At 39.1% G+C, this 15,926-nt stretch overlaps 1 protein-coding gene across 1 annotated transcript in view; it reads right to left on the minus strand.

The window, feature by feature from the left end:
• RFX3 (regulatory factor X3) overlaps positions 1-15,926 on the minus strand; it is a 1,639,608-nt gene that overhangs the window by 223,710 nt on the left and 1,399,972 nt on the right. The window contains exon 12 of the mRNA XM_044061098.1: positions 8,987-9,141. Within this exon, the coding sequence (XP_043917033.1) occupies positions 8,987-9,141 (155 nt within the window). The remainder of the gene's footprint in view (positions 1-8,986; positions 9,142-15,926) is intronic.

A 15,926-nucleotide genomic window follows, 5' to 3' on the forward strand; every position in this document is an offset into this window, starting at 1 on the left:
CATCTCCATTACTAGCTCTGCTGTAGTTACCCAGCTATTTGGTAACTTTTCACTGCCACCCAGTGCCTGTCTTAACTCTTTCCTGAACTCCACCTCACAAGTACCCTTTTTCAATTTCCACCATTTGATCCTTGGTGTTGCCCTCACACTCCTCCTCCTCTTCTTGATCACAAATGTCATCCTGCAAACCACCATCCTATGCTGCCTAACTACACTTTCCCCTGCCACCACTTTACAGTCTTCAATCTCCTTCAGACTGGCCCTTCTACATAAGATATAATTCACCTGTTTGCATCTTCCTCCACTCTTGTATGTCACCCTATGCTCCTCCCTCTTGTTAAAATACGTATTCACCACAGCCATGTCCATCCTTTTCGCAAAATCCACTACCATCTGACCTTCTGCATTCCTTTGCTTAACACCATACCTACCCATCACTTCCTCATCCCCTCTGTTACCTTCACCAACATGCCCATTGAAATCTGCTCCAATCACCACTCTTTCACCCTTGGGTATAATCATCACCACTTCATCCAATTCACTCCAAAAGTTTTCTTTCTCATCATATCAAGTGCACTAGGGTAGTTAAATCAAGACTAGAGCTGTAGCGGATCATCTAGTGCCTGTGCCATTCCACAATCCAGCACTCCTCTTGAGCTGTAAGTTGAAGAGCACAAAAGCACACATACACACACACACACACACACACACACACACACACACACACACACACACACACACACACACAAGATCCCTTTCTACAGAAACTCTCTGGAACTCTAACACTCCAAGCCAGGTCTTTTCTGGCACTCCTTGCCTTAAGTTACAACTCATGAACAAGCCAGGTCATTTATACACACCTCAACACTAAGTCGAGGAGCAAAAAAATCATCTTTATAATTTTAAACAATGTAAAAACACTTGCAGCGTAGCAAGTAGCTTACAACAACTTACAACAGCTTCAGTCCTGACTCCAGCCTACAAAAGCAGTATCAATATTATTTTCAGTCCCGGCCCCCATGGGTACTGACATCCAGAAATTCCAGTATGGAAGTCAATGCGGTACTGCACTACTGATCGATCGGCATCTACATATTGCACCTATTAACACCACTTAGGGCAACTGCTGCCCCATTCACACCACCTTAGCTACAACCATTGATACTTTTAAGACTTTTACAACCCCATAAAAACAAAGTGAATAGGCAGGCACAAAAAAAAGTTTTCAGCTTAGACGGTGATGACACAGCAGTCTGCCTGCTTAAATACAACTGCATTTTTTTTTTTATTCTTTTGCTTACCCAGATGTTGAGCTGCAAGACTCTGAGTTGGAGAAATTACATTTCCGTCATCCTGTCTGCAAACAAAGGTGAGTGCTGGGTGAACTCTGTAGATTTGCACAACTGAAGTTGTATGTACAGCTTCTCTCCACTTGCTGCTGCTGCCATATTCCCTCCAATTACATTCCAAATCACCAACCTAATCCAATAAGCAGTCTGCCTAACGACGAAGCTGAAGTCACATGCATGGTCCTGTATGCTGGCTATACATGGTGACGTCAGCCATAAATTTAAAGTTGTAGATAAAAAAAAAAATCGGGAATTAAAGGGGGCCACTTGGAAATCATGGCACCCCATTATTTTACCCTCAAAACTGGTAAATACCGAAGAATTTGGTATGGTTGAGAGGTAAGACTTGAAATCCCTCCATCAAAGGGAACTTTCACAAGCCAACCATTAATCCTAAAAATCATCAGAGGAGTGTACTCTTCGGTGGCAGTAAAGCTCTGAAGCATTTTGCACCCAAACTTGTCTTTTAGTCAGCTCAGCTCCGGCTGCCTGACAGTTTGGTTGTGAAGAAGGTACCCTGAAGCTTTGGAAGCTTGTTGGCGTTTACATCCTTGGCAAGATATAACACACACTGCTGAGGCTACTGCAGGAGTGATCAATATGACGTACACAGAGTGTGGGGGGGGGGGGCGAGAGAGGGTTGGGGTAAGCAATCCTGTAGGGGAGGAAGCCTGATCCATTGTGCTGACACGTTTTGAAGGAACAGGTACAAGTCATGCACAATAATGTACTGAGGGTAAGTGCATCATCCAAAATTAAACTTGTAAGGTAGTACCATCTGCACAAGTACCGGTGAAGAACAGAGGAGTTTAAGCAAACAAGACATCAGAGAACAGGCTACGCTAATTAACAGAAACCTGAGCCTGCAGAACACAGCAACACCATAACCTGAGTCACATCTCTAAAGCCTGGATAAAGATAGTACTACCAAAAAGGCATTCCCTTCTACAAGGAGAAGAAAATACAGTTGTGTAAAATGTTACCATAACAATAGATGTCCCTTCTCTTCACTGCTGAAGTATTCTTCATGATAGGGATCCCCTGCCTAGGGCAGCCCAACATCCAGCCAGTATACCAAAGCCTTTTGGTTGTAAAGCATACGACATACATCAAATGTATGCTGCCTGTGCACAGAGTAGAGCATAAAGATGATGTCTGGACGTATCATCCTTAGAACTGAAAAGCCCCAGTAGGAGCGACATCTCAAGGATAAAAGTAGGTAACAAGCACATCCGGAACAGAAAAGAACAAAGGGAAGGAAAGAGTGAGTGAATACTGCAACAGTGAAGAGAAGGACACCTACCATTATGGTAAGATCTTACACAACTGTACTATGTCCTTCTATTTCACGGTTGCAGTATTCTTTACAATAGGGATCCCCTGCCTAGGGCAGCCCAACATCCGGCCAGTATACCAAAGCCTTTAGGTTGTAATCAGTATGTCAAATGTCACACGTATGCTCCCTGCATACAACATAGGGCATAATGGTGATGTTGGGACGTACAGTCCTCAGAACTGAAAAGGCTCAGTAGGAATGACAGCCTAAAAATATCATCAGGTAACAGGCACATTGATAATGAAAAGGACCAGAGGAAGGAGGGAGGAAGCGAATACTGCAACAGTGAAGAAAAAGAGCATCTACTGTTACAGTATGATTTTACACAACTGTACCATGCCCTTCCATATCACTGTCGCAGTATTTTTTGCTATACGGAGAATACAATAACTCAGGAAGAAGATTAGGAGGAGGAAGGGCCAGCAGGGAAGCCATGGAGAATGGCCCTAGGAAAACCAGCTCTGTCCGTTAAAATACCCAGCTTATAGTGCTTGGTAAAAGTGTGCACAGAAGTCCAGGTAGCTGCCTCAAGAATACAATTAGTATCAAAACCCTTGAAAAAAGCTCCAGAAGAAGCTACAGTCCTAGAAGAATGAGCCTTAACAGAAGAAGGAAGGCTCTTACCATGAAGAGTATAACAAAAAAGAAATAGCCTTTGAAAACCAAGAAGAAATAGTCTACTTTGATATAACTAATCCTAAGGACCTGTGCTGAAAAGAAACAAAAAGCGGTTTAGATTTAAAAAAAGCTTTAGTCTTATCCAAATAAAATCTGAGTTGCATATGCAAATCAAAGGTGTGCAAAACCTTTTCACTAGTAGATTGTGGAGAATGGAAAAAATGGGAAATGAATAGACTGATCAAGACACAACTCATTAACCACCTTGGGCATAAAAGAAGGATTAGTATGAAGGGACACCCTGTCCTTATGAAATACTAAAAAAGAAGGAACAGCCATAAGGGCTTGCTACTCAGACACCTGCCTGGTAGAAGTAAGGCCCAAAAGAAGAACAGTTTTCCAAGGGCAATACTGTAAGGAAGCTGAAGCAGCAGGCTCACAAGAAGACTGAGTCAGTTTTTCTAAAACAAAATTTAGGTCCCAGGAAGGTGGGGCAGGCTTGGGCTCTTGCACAAAAAAGAGGAAGTTGTCTGTTCAGAGGGGAGGCAAATAGATCTACTTGAGGAGTACCCTGTGGTGAACAATGTCCAGAGATGCATCCCTGTAAAGCATCCACTCATGGGATTGCATTATGGACCTGCTCTAAAAATCTGCCACTATATTCTGATTCCAGGGAAATAAACTACCTGAAGGGTCACCTAACACTGGACAGTAAGATTCCAAACCTGAAGGACTAATCTATACAGGGCATAAGACCTTGGGTCAGATTCAATAAAGCCTACATAAAAATTCTTATCACATTTTTTGTGCTTTCTAGTTACTCAGAAATATTACATTAAGTGTCTACACTTAGTGGTAACCTTTATGGATCCCTGTCAATATTTAAAGCTGCAAGAATATCAGTAGAAAAACTAAAATTAGGAGGACGAAGATGTGAGTTATGTCTGTATTGTCTGTTCACTCAGTCTGTATTGTCTGTTTAAGAATTGATAAATAAAGAATAAGGAATTGTTTAATGTTTGTACTGAAACCTGGACATGTATTATATATATATATATATATATATATATATATATATATATATATATATATATATATGCTTACTGCGGTGGTGGTGCTGCGGTAGCATTGTCGCCTCATAGCAAGACGTTGTCCCGTTCAATTCTCAGCTAGAGCATCTTCTGTGTGGAGGCATACGTGAATGGGGCATGAGGGCTGGTAACCCGGTATGTAAAAATCCACTAACAATCATTAGCGGACCGGAGTTCCGCTGTGGCAACCCCTAACCGGGAAAAGCCGAAAGACACAAACAAACAAACAAATATATATATATATATATATATATAAAACTGAAAAGTTTTATCTCGATTGTCTCTAATTGATAATGTGTAACATGTAGATTTGTACCAGTCTTACTTGTACTTGTCTGTCTTGTGTTCATCTGTATGGAGCTTTTCTCCCTGGGCCTCTGCTGAAACTGGACATATATCCAGTCGGACTATTCCAGTCAACAAATGTAAAATAAATAAAAATACCTAAATAAACAATGTGCACTTAGTGTAGGCTTTATTGAATCCAGCCCCTTGTCCCCCCTTTGCTTGTTGATATACCACACCACTGTGGTATTGTCTGTGAGAATCTTGAGGGGTCCTGCAATGAAAAGCCTGAAGAGCTAGAAGAAAGTCTCTCATCTCTTTGACACTGATGTGTTTTTTCTTTTGTTGAAGAGACCAAAGGCCCTGCACTTTCAGAGGACCAACGGAGGCCCCCCATTCCACATCTGAGGCATCTGTGAAGAGTTCCTGAGAAGGAATAGGAGGTTGAAAAGGAAACCCTGGGTTGAATGAAGAATCCACCACTGAAGTTCTAGCCTGAGGCATGGAAGAAGAGGGACTAAAAAAATCTAAAGGATGGGAATGCTGAAGCCAAACTGACTTTAGAAACCACTGGAGCTTTCTCATGTAGAGCCTGTCATGAGGAAGCATAGGAATGGTGGAAGCCATGTAACCCAGAGAACTCAGAAACACCCAGGCTGTAATGGAATCCAGCAATCAGAGTTACAGCCTTGGAAGGAGGCAGGGATGCCAGCAATGGAATAGTCTGGAGCTTGCACCCCAGAAAAAATGTGATCATGAGAAGGAGTCAGGAATGATTTTTGGAAATTTATAGTAAACCCCAGGCTTTGCAGGACAGAAACAGCAAAGTGAAGATGCTGCAGCAACATCTTTGGAGAGGAGGCCTGAATGAGCAGGTTGTCCAGCTAAGGAGAGACCTGTATTCCTTTCCGCCTGCAGAAAGCAATCACAATAGTGAGACATTTGGTGAAGACCCTTGGGGCAGTAGAGAGGCCAAAGAGCAAGGCAGAGAACTGAAACTGCAGAAAGCAACAGAGCAATGAAAAAATATCATGAAAAGGGGATGAACAGGAATGTGTAGATAAGCATCCTTGAGATCCAGGGAAACTAGAAAAGCTGAGGAAGTAGCAGAGGAAACAAGGTTTGAAGGGATAGCATTCAAAAGGAATGGACTTTCAAAAACGTGTTTACCTGAGAAAAATCCAGAATGGGTCTCCAGGTGCCTTCTTTCTTGGGGATGAAGAACATTCTGAAGTAAAATCCCATCCCCTCTGAAGAGTTGGAACATCTTGAATTGTTCCTTGAGCCAACATGCCCTGAAGCACCTCTGAAAAAAATGGCAGTTGATCCTGAGGAGGCTAAGGAATGCCCAAAAAGGGGGAAGAGATTTCAAAACCGAGTAATAATCCTGGCACATTAAGTATTGGATGACTTTTACTCAAATAGGAAAGGACAGGGAAAAATGCAGAGAAAGAGAAATGTGACTGAGAAGAACAGGATAGTCAGACAGTACTTGGTTTGTCAGGAAAAGTGGGCTTCTGAGTAAAAGGAGTTTGGATAGCCTTAGCAGAATGAGCCCTTCTACCACCCTTTTTACTCTTGGGGGGTAGAGCGAGACTGTCTATTGGCAAAGGCAGGCTTGTTAGGATAATTCCACTGAAACTTGGGAATAGACAAAACAAAAATATGTTTCAATTCATGTAAACATGTAAAGCCCTTTTCTTGCAGGGACTTAAACAACTCTGCAGCAGCAGACAAATACTTATTATCCAGGGGAGCATCCGTAAGTTTAGCCTTGATATCATTAGGCAAAGGCTGAAGTATGAGTGAGGAATACTTCCTCAAAACAAATCCAAAGGCAGTAACCCTAGATGAAGCATCAGCTGCATTATAGCTGCATTCAATGGAATGGCAAGCAACTTGGAAGGATGTCCCTAATGAGGCAAGAGCAGAGGTCTTCCCTTCAGAATCAGGAAGATCTGAAATGGCTTGACAGGCCTGAGACAAAAGAGCCAAGACATGCCTGGTCACATGTGTCTGATAGTTCACAGCTCTAAAGGCTATGGTAGCAGAAGTATATACCTTCTTCCCCAGCCTTTCCATGGTTCTGCTGTCCTTATCAGAAGGAAGCAAGTTAGTTGAAGGCAGCAATTTGGGGGGGGGGGGCTTATCAGAAGCCATGACAACACAGAATGGTCACCAGAGGGACACTTATAAAGAAACTTGCATTCATCGGGGGACTTCATAAAACTTACCAGGTTTCTTTGGAGCAGGGGATTGGGAGTCAGAAGCCTGAGAAGCAGTGGAAAAAATCATCCTGCAGGGCATCAAAAACAGGAAGAACAACAGACAGCCTTGGAGACTCCATCTGCAAAAACTCATAGTACCTCTTCGGAGCATCAGACACCTGAGCACAGTCTCATTTAAAAAATTCCATCATTCTGGAAATAGTATCACCAAAACAAATCTCCTCAAAAGGAGAGTCAGGATTGAGAGACTCTTTTTCTTAAGAACCATAGTCTACTGGAGAAGGAATATAAGAGAAATAAGTAAGTGACTCTTCATCAGAATCAGCATCCTCATCAGAGGACTCCTGCTTCTGAGGCCTCTTAAAGAGTAGAACACCAAGGAGGAGCAGGAAGACAAACCCCCTGTGGAGGCTTTAGAACCACAAGAGTATTAAACAGGCCCTGAGTGAAGTTGTGCTAGTCACTCCAATGATCATTAGGAGTAGGAGAAATGTGCTTAGTTTTCTGCTTCTTTTTGAGTAGGACATCAGCCTTAAATAGTTTAGGAGGACCTGACTCCTGACAACACTCTAGAATGGTAGTTGGAACCTCTTCTGTCACTAATATCTGAGGAACACCCCAGGCCTTTAGGTAATTATCAGCCGTAGTTCTCCTTGTACATCCGAAGCAGATGGCTGCAAGGCCTCCATGGACATGCACAGAGTCAGATCCATAAAAGCCTCCAAAGCAATCACAGCAGAGGAATCTGAGAAGGAAACCAGAAAATCTTACGGGCGTTCACCAGCCTCAAGAGAGATGTTTAGTGGGGGGGGATACAGCTGAAGAATCCAACTGAGCTTTCTTTGTCTTTTTCTTCATGGACAGCTGACCCTCAAGCCAGGAAGATCCCTCCATAGTGTCATTAGCAAACAGTTTAAGTCATTGGTTCTCTAAGTAAATTCCAAGGGAAGAAAGCTGACTACACAACACCTTAGGGATGAAAGCCTGACAAATCTCACAAGACGTATGGTCCTGGGAAGCACCTAAACAGAACAAAAACTGTTTGTGATGATCTTTATGGAGAATCTGTCTCCTGCACTGGCATTTCCCCTTCCTGAATGACAAGAAATCAACAGTCAGAATAAGGCAAAACAAAGATAAGAAAATCAAAAAATCCCAACTGGGCAGTTATCTGAAAACGGTTTGGTAACCAGCAGATGAACAAGTATTCAGACCGACAATAGCAGATGGCATTCGGAATGGCGGCAAAGAAGTTCTGTGGATGGTACAATCTGCACGACACCTTTATGTCCTACACCGTTCGCAAAGAGTATACAAGTGATGCATGACATACTCATTATAACCTAAAAGCTTTGGTATACTGGCTAGACGTCGGGCTGCCCTAGGCAGGGTACCCCTACCGTAAAGAATACTGCAACAGTGATATGGAAGGACATCCCCTACTGCATACACACATACACACACACACACACACACACACACACACACACACACACACACACACACACACACACACACACACACAGTAATAAGGAGTTCTACAGTCCAGGAACAAATGGAACATTTTTTAAAAAGTGTATCTTTTATTAAGGATAACACTACTAATCTGCATATTAAACAAAAGTACTTGCCCTATAGGCCTGAAACACTGACCTCCGTCTCCTAACTGCCCAGTCCCCATAACCTCATATTGTCCCAAAACTTGTACCAAAACTGCCCTTTTTAGTATTTGTATGGATTTTTTTTTTTAGTAATCTGTTTCTGTGACCCCCCTCCCCCCAGGATAAATATGTAATATCTAATTACAGATTTAACTGAAGAATGAAAAAAATGTACAAAACCAACAAATGAGAATTATGATACTTCACTGTATTAAGCAATTAGGGGGAAGTCATTAGAACTTGATCTCAAAAACCTGCTACAATGTAACTGATAGTAAAAATAAATCTGATTAAATACTTGAGAGTAAAAAAAAAAAAATAAAAGCTAAATTTATAAGATAATGTAAAAGCATCAATTTTATTCTGGAATCCAAATAGGCATGCACTGCATTTGGAAATAAACCCTTAGGATACTTACTAGGAATAGGTCTAAGGACATCAGGAATGAGGATCTCCACCAGCGCTTGGTACATCACATGATCACAATTACACATCCACTTCAACACAGCCTCACATTTGCAGAGAGTAATCAGCTTTGCATTTGGGAGCCGGCTTTCTATTTCACTCAGATTTCTGTTGGATTAAAAATAAATAAAAACAAACCATTAAATGAAGCAAAAAACAAACAAAATAAAATCAGTTTACCAATCACTACACTCACTGCAATCAAGACAAAAAAGTCAATACATAGATGTATTTATATATGTACAGTACTTGAAACAAAAATATTACTAGTCACTTACCTGTATGCAACCATATATACATATCTTGGAGATGTCTTACCAGGGCTAGTACATGTTATGTTAACAAATAAAATGAATAACTATGCAGAATTAAATGGCAACAGTAATACTAAAAACTAATAATAAGGAATGTTCCACTTGAAAAAGCTTCAGATGCCACTGGTATAATCCTGAGTAAGGTGCACTATTAAAAACATAGTGTCTTGTTCATAATGATGGAAACAGAAACTGAGAAAAAAGAAGATAATGTGATATTAAAAAATGAAACGGACAATGAGGCAGACTGTGGTCTGATCAAACAGTGGTGAAATTGATGAGATGGCGTTAGTGTGGCTCAATGTACGCTGGTATAACCTTGGATGGAATTTTGTTTGACTTGATGCATTTATGGGGCTAGCTCATTGGATATACTAAAAGACTTGAACTTTGTAATACCTGGTTCAGCTTTACTTCAGACCAACATGATGTCATACTGCTAATAAAGCAGATGATGTATTATGCATGCCAAAGTAGTAGAGTGATTTGGCTAAACAATTAAATATTATCAACACTAACTGGAAGATAAGGAAAGGAGGATCCAGAGCTGAATGGAGTCTCCCACAGCTGAGAAAGGATCAGACTGTTTAGAAATTGTGAAAACAAAGCTGGTGTGTTACACTAGGTTTATTAAGAAGTAAGAGTGTATAGATTGCCTTTACTTCTGTATGGTCAGACCAATAGCAAACTTTGAATAATTAGCATCAAGGTAAAAGACAGAACAAATTTTATACTGTGGCAGCCGTGAAGAATATGTATGGCAAACCGACGACTATTTTTTTTTTGTTTGTTTGTTTTTAAACAGTTTTATTGAAATTTTATTTCTTTATTTTATCACTTGTGACATAGGCACATTTAAATAAAATGTAATCAAACTGTATTAACAAGTTAAAATTAACAAACATGCTTTACGTATATTGCTATATATCTATAATCTAAGCAACATTACATAAATTATTAAATTCTTGCCACCGTTTTTTAAACAAGAAACATCTTTATTAAACCATCACTTACGACATAAGTAATCATGCATTTGTATAAATGAAAACAAACCACACTGACACACTCCCAGTTGCAAACATTATACATCACTTATAACCTACCCAACTGTTTTCAGTCAAACCTTACATAGCTTATTTAAGTCCTGCCTTCTTTTAAACCACATTCCTCCCCTGTATGTACTGTTCCCACAGTTCACATTTTTTCTTATGTGGTTTGCTGCTACCTTTTTCTAAAGATCTCAGTTCCACTTGTTTTATCTCTGCTACTATATTCACTAATTCCAGTATAGTTGGTTTAGATTTTGATTTCCATTTTCTAGTAATTGCTTTTTTGGCAGCCACCATAATTAGACATAGCAAGGTTTTACCATGTCTAGGCAATTCCAATTCTGTATCATAGCTCAGAAAAATAATTTCTCTGAAGTTACACTGCATCAGAAACTGCAACTTACACAAATAATGAAGAAATTCTGAAGTAGAGAGATACAATAAAACTTGACTTTTCAAGTGGCTCTGAAAGCATTTTCCCCCATTCAGCATGCAGACATTTACAACTATAAAGATGGTGATGACTAAGTTGAAAGAACTGATACCATTAAATTATATCAATGTTAAAGAAATGGAATAGTTAATTCCACCAAGATGGCTGATACTATGACTCGTGGATATAGAAGATGAGTGGTAAGCACACAATGGCTTTCAGAAAAGGTAGAGTATATGTTAGTATGGATGGCTGCCAATGACCTCAAAGCCACTGCTTATTTACTTGACTGAATGAATGGGGAATGGCAGCCAAAATCTCAAAAATATGTACTGTGGAATTCGGTAAATGTTTTAAAGTTGGAACTGGTCATTTCTTGTGTTAATAAGACTATACCCACGTCTTGGTGTGGCAATTATGCCAACTAAGAGATTTTGAGATTGTAAGATGCAATGAATAATACTGCAAAGATATTTGATGGTGTATGACAAGTTACACTATACTGCACTGCTTCAAATGCAGACAAGTATAATTTTATATTTATATACAGTATATATATATATATATATATATATATATATATATATATATATATAATGTATTTATTAAAGACTATAACAACATCCATGTGCCTGTGAATTTACACAGAGTTAAGAATGAACAAAAGAACAAATAAAAAAATAGAAAAAAGTATGGAGCATCTACAATATGTTGCATAGTTATAAAGTATACATATGTTATTACAAGGGTGTTTTCATGGCTTATGAGAGACTGAGAAGCACTTGAGTGTCTCAAAAATATGTTGCATTACTGTAATTTGAATGTTATGTGCTTGTCTTAAGACTAATACAGTGTTTTCATACCTTTGAATGTACGGCTATGTATACAGCTATATGGTTTTCTTTAAAATTGCTCAAACAAACACAAAAGTGCTAATTTTTGGGCTACCATGCTACATTGTTGAAAAAAAACAATAACTTGAATCTCCTCGGAAGCAGAGAAACAACATGCAACCAAATGAATACAATTCTAAACTTTTAACAGTTAATAATGTGAGAAACGGGGTTGCCCCCTTTTTTCCTTTGCTGTGCCTGTTTTCAGTTTGTTGTTAAACATGAGACAAAGAATACAGTCACATAAGGAATATAGTATATTGTTAACATTATAAAGGGAGTCTTCTACCATTGTCCCACTGTACTCATCCCTCATTAGACCCATTATAGAATATAATGCCCCATTTGGTATGTACCTCACAAGACATCTGCAACAGCTGGAAAGGCCACAGAAATACGTCACTAATAGAATCACAGGCCTAAAGCAGATGCCATATGCTGACTGTCTAAAAAAACTCCAGCTATACTCTGTGGCATATCGTCTACTCAGAGGCGATCTCTGCTTAATATACAAGGCCATGTCAAATCCAGTGCTGTTGGACATGCTACACTTAAAGAAATCCCAATCCCTCAGAGCCACACGCTCCAGGGATCTAAACCTTGTCATCACAATGAACAAAACATGCTGGAGGGATAGGTTCCTGACCCAGAGACTCCCCAGACTCTGGAATAGACTGCCCATACATGTCAAGCAGAGTGCCTCATTGGCCTCTTATTCACCCTGGGGATCATGTCAGTCGCCCTGCTAGACAGGGGTCCAGAGAAGTAAATATCGTGGGAAGAAATATCCAGGGAATTGTTATGGCTAGGCTTGTATAGACCCTAGGACTGATAGCCTAGTACCAACCTATGAACCTATGAATGGGAAAATAAATGAGGTAAACAATATATTTACTGTGAATCACTCTATGTTATGCAACAAGTTTGCCTTGTGATATGAGGTTTACAGCCCTGATTAATAGACACATGTAAATGTTATTGTAACTGCATTAATCTGATAAAGAGTGTTAGTAAAATGTCAATACACATGTAAGAATGTTGGTTGTTGCATGCATTCAACTCTTCCTTAACATTATGAAAAAATGTTATGTTGAATATTAACTAACTGCATAAAGGAGAGAAGCTTCCACCAGAGATGCTGTTTATAAATGTTAAAGATGGTGGGAACTTTTTTTTATTTGTTGGTAAATCATAAACTTAAGAGACAGGTGATCCGCTGTGGTGACCCCTAACTGGGAAAAAGCCGAAAGAAGAAGAAGAGCTATGGTAATGCACAATGGATAGCAGCAGATAAATGCCTATGGTGGACTGTATGCCAGTGGTAATATAAACAGTTACAACAAAATATCTGAATGTTATAACTGGATGCATTCCTTCATGGTGCAGTCAAGTATCATTAGACGGGGATAACAGCACATGTATATGCTTATACAATGGTCAAGGAAATTAATTAAAATAAACATGGATAGAAACAGATAAACAACATTATTAAAAATGGCCCAGTACAAAATGAAGTGCTTGTATGTAAGCAGTTTTATATATATATATATATATATATATATATATATATATATATATATACATATATATATATATATATATATATATATATATATAAATGAACAATAAATATTTCTGATAATTAAAGTGACCAAGAATTGCTGAGATAAATGGAGTTAAAGCAATTTCTTTCAAACTCTTCATGTAACTTTGCAAGAGTTCTGGGGAGTCCTGCCTTGAAGGGCATTGTATGGAAAATGAAACTAAAATGTGGACTAACGATTGATTGTTGAGAGAAAGGTCATGGATTAAAATGACAGCAATTCTTTATTCCAACTATGCCAAGTAGCTTTATGCTCTAGAAAATGATGGGAAGCAGCATGCTGTTCAATGAAATTTTTAAGTTATTAAGTTTTTACACAGTAAGAAAAGAAAGTGGCATCTTTATGAACTGAACATGATCAACTAGGTAGACGCAGCATGAGATTGAGACAGGTTGGTAGAAAGTACAAGTACAATTCAATATAGCTGGAAATGACTGGATTTAGTGAACTGAGTGATTGTGTATGGTCGAGTTAAGATGAATGGGTGTCTCCTTGGGTGGGGCCCTCAGCTCAAAATTATTGGCTATCTTCTTGTTATTACACAAGACAGAAGAGTAACAAAGATGGTAAATTAGACTAAAGTTCAGAAACAATTACTGAACTTTGACTGATGTGTTCTATTAACATAATACTGAATACAAAGCTATTATTTGAATAAGGGGTTAATGACCATAGAGAAGACAGGATGGTGTATCTAGACAGGAGTGACTAGGGAGAGACAGAACAGGACAGATACAGGAATCTATGATCGCTGATAAGAGGTAGAAATGAAGCATCAGTGAAGGTCATGTGCTATGGAGAAGTATAAAATGTGAATTCAGTTCAATATGACAAATACTCTACACAGCATGGTGGACAAATGAATTAAACAATTTCAAGATGAAGTTAGTAATATAAGAGAAAAGTATATGATATAGCAGAGGCAGTGGACAAATTATAAACACTTTAAAATAATTTAAAGACAAGATATGTAACATAAGAGGAAGGTATATGACTGTGATGACCCACCACTGACAACCACTAATCAAGGAGCCTCAATCCTTACTACTGACAACAGTGGGGGATGTTCACTGAGAGGATAACAGGTACACACATAGTATTTCCAGATGCGGCTCTCTGCATCAAGTGCAATTTTCCTTAAGAGCACACACAGACCACAGTCAGTCAGGGGCTGGTTTCTCCCTCTTTCTCCAGATACCCAATAACATCTCCCACTGGCACAGCTATAGAGTTGAGATCTCAGTTGAGTGACTAAGCCAAGACCTACAGCACCCTCTCTGTCCAACCAGTGCTTAGTGTCTCTGCCCAAGTAGCTGACACACACACACTCTTTGAGGTTTGATTTACACACACACACACACACACACACACACACACACACACACACACACACACACACACACACACCTGGAAAAGGCTGGCACAGGTTTAATAGCTATGCCCCCTTCTGCCCAGACTATAAGGTGGTTACCACTGTCACCAGTCACTCCTTATCAGCTACTTTAGGGTCCTTAACAATGGGTATCCAATCCTACTGTGCAATATTAATACTAATACAAATGGTAGTTTGACCAAGAGCAAGGCTATTAGTAGTGGCCCACACAGTGTCACCAAATAAATATGCAAGTACTCTCTAAACTTAAATAACTCTACACAGATCAGCCACAATAAAATGTTTAAATATACTTAATAACAAATAATAACTGAACAAGACAATACTAAATATATATTCACAGTGACATTATAGTTCAAAACCACGGGAAATATTTAAAATAACACTGCAGTACAGGCTCACATAAATGAAGAAAAATATCTAAACTAAGCTTCACTATATTTCTGACTGTATTTAAGAGAATTACTATACACTAAAAACTTATTATTAGAACAAGGCAGATGTGGTGAATGGTGCTTCTTGTTGTTGTCAGATCCAAGACAGAATGCAGAATGCTCTGTCTCACTAAGAGACTTCTCAAAATAATATCTAAAATATTACTGCTGGGATAGCTTGCATAATGACATAATTTATGGTCACCTGACTTCTAGTTCCTAGGCAAAACCCCATTGCTAAAGCTGGCAGTATTGAGCATCTACCTGTAAAAGTACTCATACAAGGGCTCTTGCTCAGATCTTTGGCAGAAGCTCGAAGTCATAATATAATTGCATTCCTTCATGCTTCCAAAGGAACAATTAGTTCACCCCCAAAGAAAATACAGAAAGCTTCCTAGTACATACTCTGTGCCTCTAGCTACATTGAAACATCCTTACGGCCTAGCCTATAAAGCAATTTAATTTCAGATATTTTTCTAAAGTTTTCTGGACTGAGGTTAACCTCCTATATTCCAGTTTCCACTGTATACATTTAAACAGTTACAATAGTGCATGCATATGTCAGTTCTCTTCCAGAAGGGCACACTGTGGATACATTTTAAGCACATATACTTTACAAATACCTTTTCATCACAAACATATGTACAGAGACATTTGATATACACTTGACATACAGTTCTAATACATTTGTAACCCAAGCATCTTATAAAAATTAGTTTGATATTCACAAATGATATATAATTATTTACAAAATTCCAGCTAGCTATGCTGGC

The sequence above is a fragment of the Protopterus annectens genome, chromosome 2.part0 (assembly GCF_019279795.1).
Source record: "Protopterus annectens isolate FY-2018-M chromosome 2.part0, PAN1.0, whole genome shotgun sequence".
NCBI lineage: Eukaryota > Metazoa > Chordata > Ceratodontiformes > Protopteridae > Protopterus > Protopterus annectens.